The 17,449-nt window shown below is 32.6% G+C and overlaps 2 protein-coding genes across 5 annotated transcripts; both read left to right on the forward strand.

The window, feature by feature from the left end:
* The first annotated feature begins 209 nt into the window (after positions 1 to 209).
* On the forward strand, positions 210 to 3,862 carry LOC125865204 (uncharacterized). Of its 4 annotated transcripts, XR_007446325.1 has the most exons (4): positions 211 to 335; positions 599 to 899; positions 2,750 to 2,892; positions 3,705 to 3,862. XR_007446325.1 is itself a non-coding variant. In XM_049545409.1 (3 exons), exons 1-3 carry the CDS (start codon positions 333 to 335, stop codon positions 2,767 to 2,769), a joined length of 324 nt encoding a protein of 107 aa, XP_049401366.1. In that variant the 5' UTR covers positions 210 to 332; the 3' UTR covers positions 2,770 to 2,844. The 4 variants fall into 4 exon arrangements, 1 of the variants encoding a protein (XP_049401366.1); XM_049545409.1 differs by lacking the exon at positions 3,705 to 3,862 and having other exon boundaries at positions 210 to 335; positions 2,750 to 2,844; XR_007446327.1 differs by lacking the exons at positions 211 to 335; positions 3,705 to 3,862 and adding an exon at positions 410 to 505 and having other exon boundaries at positions 2,750 to 2,844.
* A 7,877-nt stretch (positions 3,863 to 11,739) lies between these two features.
* Positions 11,740 to 14,595, forward strand: LOC125865835 (hyoscyamine 6-dioxygenase-like). The gene is made up of 4 exons (XM_049546095.1): positions 11,740 to 11,922; positions 12,310 to 12,551; positions 13,128 to 13,437; positions 14,350 to 14,595. The coding sequence occupies exons 1-4, from the start codon at positions 11,740 to 11,742 to the stop codon at positions 14,593 to 14,595; spliced, it is 981 nt and encodes a 326-aa protein (XP_049402052.1).
* Positions 14,596 to 17,449: the final 2,854 nt, after the last annotated feature.

The following is a 17,449-nucleotide window of genomic DNA, read 5'->3' on the forward strand; positions in this document are numbered from 1 at the left end:
AAAGGACTATCACTGCAATATATAATTGTACATCATGTTGTGTGGATTGTACTTTTATATAGGCTTATTTATTGATTGATGAATACACGTGTGCGCACTTCTCTTTGCCAAACAAATATAAGCCAAAAAATGAGAGGTTGTAGCAATACAACTGTAGGTGCCTGTACCAAAGTGCTTTAACAATTGTACTTTATAGCCACGTGTAGGTACTTTGAAATAGATGTCTTACAATTACTCAACTCCTACACCTTAACCAAAATTTCCTCTCAAGTCTGTCTTCTTTGGAGCAGCTTGGTTCACTCGATGAAACAGGGGAAAAGGCATCAAAAGTCATGGTTAATCCCTTTACTTTGTATATTTTTGCCAAATTTTTCTTTATACGTCTGCCTCCTCTATCTGAATTGTCTCATTCATTGGGTTCCTCTGGATATATTTTCTAGTTTAGTTTTGCATGTGTTTGAACTAGAAGTTTCACGATTTTGACGGAAAATACAAGCTAATTAGGGTATTATTACTTAGTTTTAGGTTTGGAATGATTGTTTTATTTTCGTAGTGCCCGCATCTTCAAAATGAATTGGGACGCTTTCTTAATTTGCAGAAATCGAGCTCAGGCGGCGGTGATGTGAGTGGCGGATGTTATCTGCAGCTGAGCAGCAGGAGGCTGGAGAAACCCTTGGTGGGTTTTGAAAAGAAAAGACGGAAACACCCTTTGAAGGAATCAAAAAGACAGAATCGGAGTTTGAGGGTGAGGGAGATGAACGACAATCCTGGAATTATGGGTCTGTTGAGGGTGAAGAGGAGAAGAAGGAAGAAGTTCATGTACAGGAAAATCAGAAGGAAATTGACAACAATGGCAGCTTTGAAGGTGAAAACGTGCTGGAATTTGATGATACAGAGAGGTGAGTTTTTGCCTTTTCGGGTTGTTTTTAACTTCAATTTCTTCATTTTGTTAAATTTTCTCGATGTAATTGTTAGATTTATCAGTATGCATGTTACAATTTATGATTAGGGTTGATGCTCTGTTTACTGGTAAGTCAGAATTCAAACTCTCACCAAAAAGGTGAAAGTTTGCGTAGTCATCAAGAGGCTCTCTGCACTTAGTATTGGCGCCAATGTTTCTACACTTACATGTTGAGAAAATAGTATTTTCTGCCGGCAGATGCTTGGTGGGAGAAAATAGAAAAGCTTTATTCGATATGAGAGCTTTTCCATTCATGTACTCATCTTAGTTGCACGGACTCTTCACTTTTGATGCCACACCGCTGTTGGAGTCTCTGAAATTACACTACTTTGGAGAATCCGACATGTACCCATTGACATTTTAAGAGTCCGAGCAACATAGATGATACATGAAAAAGTTAATAGCAATGAAGAAATTAACAAGAGCATTCACCAAACTAAGAAAAAATCATTTTGATCATTCACGATCAATAATTATGGACGCCATGATATACTAATACTTGTGTGGATCAAATAAGTAGAGACGTATAAGGTAATACTTCGTTTTTATTACTTTTTCATTCTGATAAATTGTGTAATCTCATCCATTGTATATCAACATTTTTATCAATTAGATCTAAGCATATGAAGTCATGTCGATTTATTTCTGCATTTCAAGTTCTCTCTTTTCTATCTGATTTTAGAATTTCTTGAGTGCTTTATGTAATATGAGATTCATATGAAATATACCACTTTTACTGCATCGTGAGCACGGGTGCACACATGTCCTTGCCTGTTCACATCTCGAAAAGAAATCTTCTTAGGAGCTTGAAGTGTGTCCTGGTCTTTTCCTTGTAATGTTTGCATGACTATCCAGTAAAAATATTATACCTCCAATGTGGAATTAGATAAGCTAATATGCAACTTTCTCTATATCTTTTTAAAATTAACAGCTTCTCTTATGCATCTCATTTTCTCAACTGAGGTACTTAAGGAAAAAAGGCATGAGAAAATAAAGAGCAAAATAGTTTATTTCGTTTCTCATGAAACCAATTAGCATTCAAATACTCAAGTGTGGAGATGCATTTATGTAAGTATATATTGAAAACTCTCATTTTAATTTATGATGTGTAAACAAGACGAGTAGACGATAAGCTCAAAGGAATGAAGTTAAAAATACATCGATATCCCTATTGATGCAGAGTTTTTTCATCAGGCCAAGCTTGGTGGGCGCAAAAGTCAATTTTTTTTTGTTGTAACTGAATGATGCAGGTGTGTGACATCTCTAACCCATTTGTTATATCGTGTTATTGGAAGCTAATAGCATTTGAGTGTTTCTGTTTTCTTATAGTATGATCTACTATGTGCTTTCAAGTGTGGAGGTCTTCTTTCCTTCACACATTAATATATTTGATGAAAGTCGTTTTCAAACTTCTTAGTAAAGAATGGTTCATTGATGTCAGAAATAATTGAAATTCTGTGAACTTTATTTCAGCCTTCACAAACTAAAGGAGAGGTGTGCAACTACTATATTTGATGTGGAGTATCTTAATTAGATGTGTGTTTTTGATCTTTCATATATGAATCTTAATATTTAAGGTGCAATTATTTGAAGTGTCGTCTCTTGATTATTCTTTGTAATGATTTTTTTTTTTTTGCTATAGCAAGGAACTTTTCTATGCATGAATTAAAGAAAAATGTTGATTTTTAAGTCTCTTTATTAAGTTACAGTTCATATTGTAAATCCTTTAATTGATTACCATTTTGTTGAAGTGCTTAGTTATAACAGGGACCTTAATTTGGTATGTAGGATTTGAAGAAGAAAGATGAGTCCAACCATGCAGGGGTTGCTATTGAAGAGCAATACAAATGACATTTACCTGAGAAAATTACTAAATAATTAAGGAGTATGCATAAGAGCAATTTCAAGTTTATCACCCTTCTATCATTGATGTAAGTTGTTCTACTTGGAGCAAGTCATTAGGTGCCATTAGCTAGAAGCTAATGAATTTTTAAATTTCTCAACTACCATAAAAAAAAAAGCAAAATCTTTCGGCTCAGGCCATTTTGAGGCATATTTCAGATCCTATATTAACTACATGTAAAAAAATTACTACTCACTTGGCCTTAAAATGATATATATTGTTGATCATGTTTCATTTTTTTGTACCCAGTAATCAAGATGATCAGTAAACTAGATGAAATGAGAAAAATTAGCCCAAGTGTTCATTATAGTTTTATATAATGAAGTACAAACTAAACTTCTAATCTTTAGCAGGACAAGAGAAAAAATATGTCCATGATATCTTAAGATTGCTTTCTAATATGAGTTGCCAAAGAGTTGATCCAATTTCATTTCCTTTTTTATTTTTACCTATTTTGGTCAATATAAACATAAGTTCAAAGATAAACTCTCATTCATCTGTTTGCTTTCTATTAACAGTAGTCAAATGTGCTTTTGGATTAGTTAGAACAAGTATGACAAGTACAATGAAACTTTAAATTATAAAAGAACTACTTTCTTCTATCTAGATCTTATGATATAAATTTGTAATATACGGAAATTGTGAAGATCTTTCTTGATCAATCCCTTTGATACTCATTCTTCAGGAATAAGGAAGAGCATTTTCAAGTTTGCATTTGTTCATTTATAATCTAATTTCTTCTACTTCATATTTATTTAATATGAATATTTTTCCTCTCTTTTTTGTTGACACATTTAACATAAACTTGCCCCACTATTTCTGGTGCAGTGGCCTTTTCAGTAATTTGCAGGAACAACATATAACATTTCTCTGGGCACTGCAAAGAAAATACTTACAAAGAGTTGAAGAGTTTACAGTATTTGTGACACATTGTATACTCCAGAAGTTGTGACACCACTAGAATTTGAACGATAGATTGTTAAATCATAACGTTCCGAACAACTTCTTGAGCATTTTTCTTTTCTTTTTTTTGTCCTGTACAAGTTGTTTGAGTTGCTTTAATGCTTGAGACTTTGTTTTTAATTTTTCAGATCATTCCTTATATTAGAACATACACACAACCCGAATTAATGTAATCCTTGCAATTTGTGCTTTTATAACTGAATAATTTCCAGCAACATTTTATTTACAAAGAACAAACTAATTATGTTAATTATGTTGGGCCCGTGCTTCGCACGGGCCATGCCCTTCTAGTATATATATATATGGAAACATGTCATCGTCAACCTGCCATGTGTTGCATATGGTCTCAAACTAAAAGCTAAGCTTTCAAATTTCAATGGCCTAAAGTCACAGGAGGACCATTATATTTTAATTCTTTGAATTAGTAGGATTGCCCACTAAACTACCTATTATTTTAAAAGATAGAACTATGAAAAAAGTTAGAGAAATATTTATAAATTATATCACAATTAATAAATATTTTTATGTATAATTTTTTCTTAAAGTAGAACTATGAAAAAAGTTAGAGAAATATTTATAAATTATATCACAACAAATATTTTTATGTATAAATTTTTCTTAAAGTAGAACTATGAAAAAAGTTAGAGAAATATTTATAAATTATATCACAACAAATATTTTTATGTATAATTTTTTCTTAAAGTGTGTGCATATATATATATATATATATATATATATATATATAAAATCTCAGATTAGTGATGTGATTTGATTTTCTTTAGTTAAAGCCAAATCAAATCAAATCAATTATGATTGATTTTTTTTTCACTATCAAACCAAATCACTAATTATTATTTTTGGCGTGGAATTAGGACATAATCCAAATGTATTTAGGTCATTTAGATTTGATTATGTGTTATGTTGATTAATTGCAGATCAAGAGCATGCTAGGTATGGGGAAAAATTAGGTTCCATAGAGCATTCTAGACTTGATTCGTGGTAAGTAATAGTTACATTGTTTGATTTTCGTTTATGTTATATGTGATTGTTAACTACTACATTAGTATTACCTGTAGAACATATGACTAGGGAAATGAGAAGAATATAAGTGGACATGCTTTATTGTTATCAATCGCAGTGGATGTTTTTATTTGGTGTACAAGTGTGATTTGTATTCAGCGTAATTGTGGATGTGATTGTGATGTATGATTGATAATTGGCTCGGGTACCATGACTAATACATACTAGCGGTTGATATTGGCACCACACCTGATACGAGATATCCATTTAAGGTTGGCTCAGGTACCACACTAGTACATACTAACGGTTGGATCGGGTACCACGCCTATTACATTAACTACATGTCTGTGTGGGTTCCGTGAGTGAATCGGGTTGGCTTGTTACACTGTTGTTGCATGTGTTATCTTTTTTAGTAAGTTGTGGTTACCTGTTCATATTTGGCATAACATGAGTTGGTCGGTGATACTATTTGTACATTGTGAATTTTGTGTACTGATAGTGCACTAGCTCTTGTTTTGTTGAGTATATGGCATATTCTGATGGCAACCTCGGGTGACCTTAGTTGTGACTCCAGTGTTTCCTAAATTCAAGGGTGAGTTGTTCTTTCGGGATGCTATGGACTCCTCTATTCTATCAGTTTTTTGGAGCTAGACTCTTTTGTTTTTGGATTGCATCCCCACATTCTAAACTAAGAATATATACTTTGGCACAAGACTTTTAGATTTTATGGGATGGGGTATTCCACAATTGTTTTCTAACTTTGGTTTTGGATTATGAATGAAGGCTTGTGTTTTAAATTGTTGGAAACCTTTTACTTTTGTTTGTTTCGCAGACTGTGTGTGGTAGTAGTTAATTGGTTCTCCCATTGGGGCATAGTTTGGGTGCCTCTCATGACGGGTTGAATCGTGACACCTCTCATCTTCACCCCACCTCCATAGCTCACATTCCCATGTCCCTACCAGTCTACTCCCCTTTTACTTCTGATAGTATTTGTCTAGATTATATACAAATATTTTTAAAATAATAATTTTTGCTTATGTACCAAACACAAAAATAAAATAAAATAAGAAATTCACTTACTTTACTATAAAAAATAGTTTTCTAATACCAAATGCACCCTAAATATATCAATGTTTAAGCCTAATTATTTTTATGCGAAGACCAGACCAGACCTTTCGATACTAATTTAAAAGAAGAAAAAAACATCAAAATAAAAGGAATACTGAAAGATTCAAAGAAGTAACATATTTATCAATTGTAACACATATGGATATCCATTAATTTAATTTAAGGGATAATTTCAGAGAAATTTAAAATGCAGAATGTTTTTATTATAATTTTTTAAATAATTTTGTTATATATATTTAATAGAATTGATTATTAAATTTATTTGATTAATTATATTTTATATCTTTTTAGTCAATTAAATTTATATTACTTTGTTAATTGTGTAATACTTGGGGTATATAAGCACTTTTGTAACGAAAGATATATTAATTCTAAATTGCAAAATTAACGAGTATATCATATCCTTTTCCCTTTGATATGTAGTGAATAAGTAAAAAAATTGGTAATAATTATTAAAAAATAATATTGTTTAAAAATAAAAGAACAATAAATTATAATATAACATTAATTTCACGTGCAAGTTTGTAACATCAATTTTGAAGTCATGGAGATGCCAAATTATGAGGTACTGAATGAAAGGCTTCCTATGAAGATAGCTATATAGCATATTGTTAAATTCATATTAGAAAAAGGCAACGGCCAAAAATAGTAATACTACTACGGATGGTATACAAGTGAAATTATAAAAAGTCATTTGATTTTTCTGTAAGTGGGGACCATAGCTATTAGGAAGCGGCTCCTATCCAATAGAGGTTGTGTCTATTTCAACTAATGGAGCATTAGATTCTTTATACATGTCCTATAAATATTTCAATGAATTGATTTAATTATCCTTTAATCAGGATTAATTGTTTTTACAATGGTCATTCACCTCTTTCTGAATATTTATATTTTCATAGCCAAATAGTAATACATCGTCCCTCTGTTCTTTTTATTTTTGAAATTTTTTATTTATATCCTCTTCTCTATTTGTAGTATGTTTTTAATTCAAAATAAAAGTTTTTAATATAAAAATAAAAAAGCAAAACCAATAAACGGATTATAATTTTTTTTAAAAAAATTCACTTTGTAAAAAAGAGGGGCAACTACGCAACACATAAATACTTAAAATAGACCTTCTTCAACATTGAAGAAAAACACACAATATTTTTGTCGATCTCTCAATGAGCGGAAAGACAATATACAACTCTTAACAAATTTTTTAATTTCAGCCTAATTTAATTATCTAGTTTCACGAAAGAAAAAATCGTGACAAAGTCTTATAAAAAAATAATAAAAATAGATGAAATAGTATTTCCAATATTTTGTGAAATTATTTCGATGTACCGTGTCTTCCTCCTTAAACACTATTAAGAGATATTTTTTTCTTTTCAAATATTAAGGTGATAGTTTTATTAAGATGAAATGGAGGAAAAAGAAAAAGAAAGGTTTTTTTTCCTTGTGGAGACTGATAAAAAAAAAGATTTTTTTTAACCCTAGTTAAAGAATAAAATAAATCAATCCATTGAAATATTAATGGGACACGTGTAAAGCATCTAATGCTATGGACAAAACATCTACTGGACAGGGCCGCTTCCCAACCATTAATGACTGAGCGTAGATAACTCTTAATAGTTGAGTAAATTTTGAAAATATTCTGACAATTGGCAAACACACATGTTGACAGTAAGGATGCTGCTCATTGTTATTTCTTAGATAGTAATAAAATAATAATAATAGTTGAACTTTAATATATTTCCTATCTTTAAGAAAAATAGGAAAACATAACCATCTGAAAAGTACAATTCTGTAAAACCCATTACTTCTAACTTCAAACTTCTAACAACGAAAATTCTACTATTTTGTTTATTAACAGTTAGGAAACTAACTTTTTTTAAAAGATTAATTTATACGTAGCTTTTACTATTTGAGTCATGTTAGAATATATATTCATCAGGCAAATGGAATTGAGGCTTCTAAATTGTCCATCATGTTACGGTCTTTTGAAATACCCACCACCTGCGCTATAGTATAAATATTTAACAACATTAATCTTATTATGTCCTGCCCTGTCTTGCCTTGCTCGGTTAAGGGTTTGTTTCACGATCCAAAAATCAGGTATGATGATACTTGTCTTATCCCATCAAGACAGGTCAGCCTAAAAATGCCTCAATAAAGTAAATGTGGAAGTAAGAACGAAATTTTAGATCTAATCAAAACATAAACATGCAGAATCATATTATAACTCAATATCCCCATAATTTGATGTTATGCGTACAAGCTTCTACGTATTATAATAAATTCAAGTACGAATGTTTTCCTCTCTCGAATAGAACAAGGACATAATAAGAGAGTAAGTGATATCTGCCGAGAAGACAACTAACTACCTCACAAACTTCAAAAGCAAGCCTTAGACGAAGACGAGAGTGAACAATCAAGACAATCGTCGTAACCTACACAACTGTAGAAAGCAAGGGAGTGAATACCAAACAACAAAGGTACTCAACAAACATCCCTAACTAACCCTATGTAAAGCAATACTGAACACAAGTACTCCAACACAACATCCAAACCTCCATAAACTACAACATGAATAGAAATCAAACCAACTCAATCTAACAATTCACATTTCATAGAATAATATAGCACATTTAAGACATCACAACTCGCACCTTAACACTTACATAATATCATGACGGTCTTTCATATTCAAGTAACCACAAGATCATGATAACAATCCACTCATGAATATCAAGGAAGAAGGATGAAGTGCAATGCAATGTAGTGTAATGTCCTATATAGTGATGCATGTATGTCTTAAAGATACACACTCGTTGAATATCAGGCCAGGAGTCATGGGGGACTCACAAGGTTCATGCATTCACCAAATCCATGTTCCTTTGGCATATCTCATTCGCTAGAACCATTTCCCTTCAGCATAACACTTTCGTCGAAACCATTTCCCTTCGCAATAACTATCAATTGTTGTTTGAACCATTTTCCTTCAGCATAAATATCAATCCAAATCTCATTATAGTGTTTCAGAGACAATGCAAATAAGCATGTACACTTGAATAATGAGAAGATGATAAATTCCATATAAATACCCAATCCACACTCATACAATCATAACACATCATCAAAAGTGAGACAATATAACCTTTCAAACCATTCATGGCACACTATAAATTATCATATATATCAACAATTTTATTTTTACCCCACAATATCATGACTAGAATTCAATCAACATTTAACAATGAACAAGAATTACGAAACTCCTCATCAATTTCCATTACTCTCAATCACATAACAAAACATAAAAGGTTCAATACAATTAACGAAGTGACAAAGGGGTCCACCTTCCTTAGAAGAGTGTGAAATCAACTCAGGACTTTAGCCTTCCCTTCATGTCGAGTCACAGAATCCACACCAACTAAAAAAACATGAACAACGACATCCATAATGCTAATTTTGAAAATTGGATTTGAAACAATCCAAAAAGTCAATCTCGAGGGCTAAGGGTAAATATAGATTTTTATGTAAAAACATGATACCCAAATATTTAGGAATTCACACGTGAAATTGCATAAAAAAATGAGTTTGAAATCATTCCCAAAAGTCCAAAACATAAGATCAAAGTTTATGAGAAAAACCCAACAATTGGGTTCGAGACCCTGAATCAAATCTAAAATATTTCTTGAAAAATATCTTACCCATGCTTAGGGAAGTTCAAATATGAAATTTCATAAAAAACGGAGTTAAAATCAAACCTTGAAATCCTATATTTATCGAACTTTAACTTTTTCGGGAAAACCCCAAATATATGCAGTTAATATGTTGAAAATAATTGATAAATAAACTAATTTATGCCAAAATCTGTTTACCGATAACATAATGATACTAAATATACATTTTCAGCAAAAACATAGTCTAAATCGATAAAACTCCAATCTTAGAAAGAAATTCACTGACAAGAAAATAAAACCAAATGAAGAAATCATGAGATAATGGCAAAATGAGGATCAGATACTAACTCAAATATTAAATTGAGTGGAATCCTTCAAGAATCACTCCATTCAGAGCTCTAGAACTCCCAATATACTCAAAATACCAAATGAAATATAGTCTGAAATTTTAAATACTTAAACCACAATATTTACACTAAAAAACAACAACTTAAATTGTTTCACTAGAAAAATTGTAACTTCCTCATACAATAGCAAAATGACCCAATTATTTTTCTAAATGTCTTAAATAATGATAGAAACTCAATTTCGTGCTCGTTTGCCCAGTAAAATATCATTTCTTCTCGGTAAACAATTATCTTATATTTCGCAATAAAAGTCCAATCTTGCCTTAGCAAAAATACACAGAACTTTGCAGTTCAGTCCTATAATTCATGCTCCAACTTTTAGAAGTTTTGGAATAATTTTTTGATCTTTAAACTAATAACAAATATTTTTTTTTGACATAAATAGCTGAAACAACACCAAAGCACTCAAAATGCTTTAAAACTCACCCAAAACTCATCTAGAACCTCTCGAATACAAATCAAATATGCTACTAGCTTGGAAATGATATTTCAGACTCAATGGAACCATCACAACACCCAAACAAGGTCATCTTAACCCGATGTTAACCGTATTCAATTTTAACATAAAAATCTCCATTCAAAAAAAAAAAAAGACATGAAACTCATCCAAAAGTATCAAGAACTGAACCAAACCTTCAACTAGAACAAATATCACCATTTAGACCTAGCGAAATTATCAAAACTGGACAATGATCTTTCTAACCTCAACTGTTGACTAAAGTCAAACTCTAGCTTTAACTTTAACTTTTCTAGCATCTCATCTAATGGCTATAAATCTAACAAAAATCCTTGGGACCCAAACCCACGGTGCATCCACATCAAAAATCACATTCGAGTGCTAACGGAGTTGTCGGAATTCCATTGCGAGCTTGCTATCACCAGATGTGCACTTTGGTCAACTATCTTATATTTTCAACTTTGAAAACACAAACTCTTCCAAAACTCATCTAAATACCCAGGACCTGAGCCAATAGTCCTACTAACCCCAAAGTCACGTTTCGGAGCTGACTGAATTCCATTTCGAGACTCGAAACTCTGATTGTTGACTAAAATTAGCCGTTTCAACTTAAAAGCTTCAAAATCTCTAAGACTTCCAAAAATCTCAACTTTTGATTTTAAATCTAACCTCATATTTTGATCAAATATGACTCGGGGTAACTATTAGGAGGGGAAAAATGCCAAAATTCTATAGAATTCCAAAAATGACCTTTAGGATCATTACAGTTTGCCTTTCCCTACCCTGTTAAGAGCTAGCCCTACCTTGTCTCGTATTCGTTATGCTCCATTGCTATCCCTAAAAGTCACCAAATTTTCATCATTCCTATGGCAAACACCAACATAGGTTGGGATAGATACCAACGATATATCTCCTGGTCCATAGACTAGTATTTGATTTTCTAATAATCGGATTGCCAATCACTCCATATCATTTATGAAACATTGGGTATGTTAAGGAAACTTTTCAAATACTTAGAGGATGTTATGTGCAATTCTTTTCCCTATAAATATTCCTTTCTCTTATGTAGGAAAACAAATAAAAAGGGATTGGGAGTACTAACAAGTAACAACTTAAAGTTTGTTTCCTAGGTACACACATTATTCTATATAAAATTCTTTTTTTTTATGTCTAATTACTCAATTTCACTTCTTTTTATTTTGGTTAGATTCATTCACAGAATTAAGAAGAATATGGCAAACATCATCTCTAGTAAAGTAGAAGCACTTCCTCCAACTTATGTCCCACCAATGCATGAAAGGCCACTAGCTTCAGTTCCAATTGTCAAGGAAATTCCTGTCATTGATTTGGGTGAAGATCGAACTGTTGTCGCTCGACAACTTGTGAAAGCTTTGGAAGAATATGGCTTTTTTCAGGTTCAAAATATTTCATGCAAATACTAATAGTAATATTTTGGCATAATACATAAATGTGTCATTTAACTTGGCCTCAGACATCTATGCCCTCCAACTTTGAGTGTGCACACGTAGACACTTATACTAGTATAAAATTGACAAGTAGACATATGCGTTCTATATATGTGATAGATTACACGTAGGAGACCACCATGTATAGCTAGGATGCAAATTGACACATAGGACGCCAACCGCCATGTAGGACGCATGTGTATACTTGTTCAATTTTGTGTAAGTTTGAGTGCCCACTTGTGCACTCAAAGCTGGAGCTCAGCTGAAGCTAAATTAAACGGAATTTATGTTAAACAAGATGAACTCGAACTGAAATACGATATAATGATGAAACAGGTAACTAATCATGGGGTACCGGAAGATCTAATGGACGAGGCAATGGAAGTGTACGAAGAATTTTTCAATTTGCCAGTGGAAGAAAAAGAAAACTATGCAAATGCAGCAGAAACACTCTATACCAGCAATCCCAAGCATTATAATTCAAAGGATCATAAATACTGGAAGGAAGTCTTAGAACACAACTGTAATATTGATGGACAAGATAAAAAAACATGGCCTAGTAACCCTCCAAAATATAGGTACCTATTTTTTCACTTTTTTCCTTCTATGTAATATATTTAATTTCTTAGTAATTATGGCAACTTAGATGGGTTAAGGAGTAGTTTGGTAGCTGATTAGAACTATGTAGGTATTAGAAATACATGCATTATTTATGAGAGAATTAATGTATTATTTTCTACAAGAGTTAGTTATGACTAGGAGGGTCATGGCGCCCAACTTAGCTGGAAAGGCGTAACCCGATTTGAGAAGTGCTATTAAGCTCGCTGACTAGGATTGAAATCTAAATCTAGTCTTCGAGACCTCATAACAAAAGAAAGTCGTGGAGTGCATAAGTCCCTATGGATATAGGGATGACTTTCTTGTGGTAGTAATTACAAATGAGCAAGTAGGAGGCGGCAACTAAAGAGGTAACGAGATTGACCGCAAAGGGGTTACTTATTCATGTATTATTTATTCCACTTTCTAAATAGTATAAAATTATACATAAATTTCCTCATTACTTACACATGTATTAGTCATGCGGATTTCTAAATTGCTAACAAAACACCTTATATTTTCATGTGAAAGTTAAATATGAGAATGAACTTTTTCAGGAAGGTTATTGGTGCATATTCAACCGAAGTAAGAAAGTTGAGCATGATAATCTTTGATTTGGTAAGCAAAGGACTAGGCTTGGAGGCAGGGTACTTTGGTAAAGAACATAAGCAGAAAATGATTGTCCATCACTTTCCAGTATGCCCAGATCCAAGTTCAACCTTGGGAATGGATGGACATTGTGATCCTAATCTCATAACAATTTACCAACAAAAAGTATATGGCCTTCAAATACTGAAGAATGAGGAATGGATTGGTGTGGAACCTTTACCTCATGCATTTGTTTTCAATTTCGGCCTCCCAATAATGGTAATGTTTCTTTTTAACTTTCATTTATGAATGATACATAGATGCGTACTTTAATTTGACGTCAGCTGACATTTGTGCCTTCCAACTTTTGATGTGTAGTGTGCATAAATAGACTCTAAAACTTGTAAAATAATTAAAAAAGTAGACAAATTAGACTTGTCCTACTTGACATAATGCATGTAGAACACCACGTAGTACACAAAAATTGTCATATATAATGCCATGTAGGACGAATGAGTTTATTTGTTCAATTTTATACAAGTTTAAGTGTCTACTTGTGAACACCTAAAGTTAAAGGTAACAGTTGTCACCTGAAGCCAAGTTTAAGGTTATGTTTATGTATTATGCCATTTATTTTATGATATAATACATAAACGTGACATATCATGTGACATTTAAACAATAGATATACATGTCCTACTTGTATTATGCCACATAGGAATGTGTGTTTCTATTTGTTAACTTTATACAAATTTAAGTATCTACTTGTCCAAATCCAAAGTAGGAGGGCATAAATATCAGTTGATGCCAAGTTAAAGAGCTTATTTATGTTTTATGCCTGTATTTAGTCAATTTTGTTTCAGTTAATTTGAAAGAGTATGAAATTTTAAATTAGTTGTGAAACTGGTTTTGAATCTATATTTCTTAAACTAAAGGTATATATAAAATTTATATAGTACATAATCGTGCCCTTTAACTTGGCCTCTTTGACATTTATTTCCTTTAATTTTGGGTGTGCACATGTACATTTAAACTTGTATAGAGTTGAACAAGTAAAGACATACATCCTACTTGCGTCCTACATGACAATTTACATCCTATGTGTCATCCTACGTGTATTATGCCACATGGACATGTGTCTCTACTTATTCAACTCTATATAAGTTTAAATGTCTACTTGTATAATTACAGGTAATGACCAATGGGAAGTTGGAAAGTGTTGCACATCGAGCGGTGCCAAATACAACTCAAACATGTACAGGCATTGGTACTTATTTTTCTCCAGCAAATATTGTCGAGCCTGCAAAATCATTTGTTGGTCCAGACAATCCCCCATTGTTTAAACCCTTCAAATGGGACACTGAATTTTTTCCACATTATGCCAACAAGAAATTAGTATACCACGCAGCATTGGAGGCTTTCAAAATCTATGCTTAGGTCATTTGAATTTCTACCAAAATAAGAGCTTTCATTAATTTACAATTCTTATGTAATTTGTGACCTAAGTTTTAATCGAGCTTGTTATTCAATCATGAATAAGAAACTTTTTGATTCTTTCCAATAAGATGATAAATTAAAACTTTTAAAACTTGTAACTATAAATATATCAAAACATTTGGATGGTTATGAAACTTTTAAGACTTGTTATTTTTAAACTAGAAGTACTTTTAAGACTTGTCTGTTTTGGTGCCAATAATGGGGTTATTTCTTTAGCTTTATTTATTCCATTTTATGTGTCCTTATTAATTTGTTCTCCAGCGTCCATTATATTTATTTCTCATCCATCTCGAAAGTTGCAAAGCAGCAAGAGTAGTCATCTTGGATTTTCAAGTATAGTTGACTTGCATCTAGGAAAGTAAAGCAACATACTGAGATTGTAACGATCTGACCCAGTCTTTATGAATAGGTCAATAGGGAAAGAAGTTAATCCATAGAACTTTGCAAGGGAAAAACTTTAAATTGGGAAAGATGATCATATTTTGCCTGGGTTAGGATTGTTAATAATCCGGGTAAATTAATAGATCATTGTTGATTGATTGTTGTTTTTATTATTTGTTTTACACCAAGAAGAAGCCAAGATACTTCACAAGTGGAAAATGCGGGTTATTTAGAGTTTCCAAGAAACTTGATTCTAAAATTTTAGAGGGGGGGGGGGGGCTGAATAAATTTTTTTCCTTAGTCGACTACCTATTTAGGATAGTTGACTCACTTGCAGATTAGTAATAAAGTAAAATACAAGTATAAAATGATTAAAGTAAACGACTTAGAGAAGTTTATACTGATTCGGATCACCTTAGAGAAGTTTATACTAATTCGGATCACCGGTGTGGTGCCAGGTCCAGTGTACTTGGGTTTCGAGAGTTTCCTTAAGAGCTTTGAATGATTGGGATTACAACAACTTTAAAGATCCTAATCCCTAACAAATTTATGATCTCTTGACACAACCTCTACTTGTATAACTAAGGTTATCACTCCTTGCTCTTTTTCCTTACTATTTGATACACAGAGAGTACAAATGTTTTATGAAAGATGAAAGAAAGATAATACAATTGTTCAAGTGAAGTGCGCATATTTCGTTTAACTCTAAGACTGGTTAAAATAACTTTGCTCTTTTGCTCTGTTACAGAAAACCCAAGGATATTTCATTTAATCAAGGATTTTTAGAGATTTCTTGATTGAGTTTGACTTGAGGAAGATTGAAATCATGTCCATATCAAATATGTTCATGACATTCTTCCTTCTTGATTTGTTTTAGCTTCCTTTCCAGATTTCTTCAAATGTGAAGCCTTGTTCGTCAGCGCACCTTGATTAGAAAAGATTTGTCCATCATCTTGATTTGGAGTATCCTTGATTTGATTCTTACCGTTAATTATGATCTTGAGGATTGGAGGTGATTTGATTGCTTAATTTTAGGGGCTCAAATCAACTATCTTTATTGCTTCCTTTCTTCCTTATTTGTGATATTACTGCAATCAAAGCAGTTTAATTGTTAATTATCAAAATCCATGAGTATTCGGGAGGCTAACAATCTCCTCCTTTTTTATAATGAAAATTAATCCACAAAATAAATAAGATATTAAAAGATATAATGATTTAGTTCATGAGACTTCCTGAAGCACCCCACCTGTTTGCTTGCATAGCTCCCCTGCCTGTATGCGCTTATCCCTATTATTTTGTGGAGAAAAATCTCCCCCTTTGGCATAGTAAAAACACACACAGATGTATAGTAGATAGATATTCATAACAAAACCAAAAAGATAGAGGAGTTTAGAGGGGCATAGTACACCCTTAGTAAGAAACCAAATAGTTTTAGGAACAAGCCCTTATTGAAACAGTGTCTTAAAAGAAAGAACAAAAGAACAGTATAATCAACAATCTCCAAGGAAGTACTTGAGAGTGTTGAGAGCGTTTCTGCAGAAGGTATAGTAGGAACACTCAATATTCTTGGAGAAGTTTAAGTAGGAGTTTTGAACATAAACAACAAGATCGGTGTTGGATGAGATGACTCCATCTTTTAGAGAGTCGACTTGCTTGATTAATTGGTGTCTTGAAGAGATTCTAGTCCTTCTTCCAATCCCAGCAATTGGGCCTTGATATCATCAGTGTCCTTTATTAGTTGTGCAATAGAATCAGTGAAAATCCTTGTGGGTTTAATAACTTATGTCTTGGATTTCACAGAATCCTTTTTGTGCCATTTATCAACAACTAGCATATATTTCATACTAGAGAAGCGGTGCTTGAGAAATCCATAGAGGCTTTCTCCCAAGGGGGAGATGGGTGTCACGACCCAGGAGCACCCCCAAGTCGTAACAAGGCGTACTCGACCCCGAAGGGGTCTTATACAAGCCACATAGTCATTCATTGCATTCAATAATGAAAATAGTGCGGAATAATAAAAAAAAACTTATTTACATCCACACATTTAAACTTCTTAAAACAACTTTAAAAACACACATCGGAAGTCTAAGTCTCACATGGCCATCTTAGACACAGTCGCAAAACATAAGTAGGGACACGGCCCTTTACAATCAAAAGAAGTCTATTACATGAACAAAAGAACTTAAAAATCTTATCCTCGAATCCATGAGGACATACCAAGTCTTGGAGGAAAGCAATCCAACACTTCAAACTAGCTAGGAGGGATCACTTGCCGGAACCTACACTTATAGTAAAAGTATGAAGAATATGGGTTAGTACACAAAATGTACTAAGTATGATGACCATGCAAAACATGCTTAAAAAGGGACATTTTAGTTAGAAACCATGCATTATGCCACCTTTTTGAAATATC

The sequence above is a fragment of the Solanum stenotomum genome, chromosome 5, assembly GCF_019186545.1.
Source record: "Solanum stenotomum isolate F172 chromosome 5, ASM1918654v1, whole genome shotgun sequence".
Lineage (NCBI taxonomy): Eukaryota > Viridiplantae > Streptophyta > Magnoliopsida > Solanales > Solanaceae > Solanum > Solanum stenotomum.

Excerpts from the sequence above, each read along its gene's own strand:
- LOC125865204 (XM_049545409.1), top strand. Across the intron at positions 900-2,749 it reads GAATTTGATGATACAGAGAG|GATTTGAAGAAGAAAGATGA; the intron begins GTGAGTTTTTGC and ends TTTGGTATGTAG.
- LOC125865835 (XM_049546095.1), top strand. The coding sequence starts at position 11,740 with ATGGCAAACATCATCTCTAGTAAAGTAGAAGCACTTCCTCCAACTTAT. Across the intron at positions 11,923-12,309 it reads AAGAATATGGCTTTTTTCAG|GTAACTAATCATGGGGTACC; the intron begins GTTCAAAATATT and ends ATGATGAAACAG. Across the intron at positions 13,438-14,349 it reads ATTTCGGCCTCCCAATAATG|GTAATGACCAATGGGAAGTT; the intron begins GTAATGTTTCTT and ends GTATAATTACAG.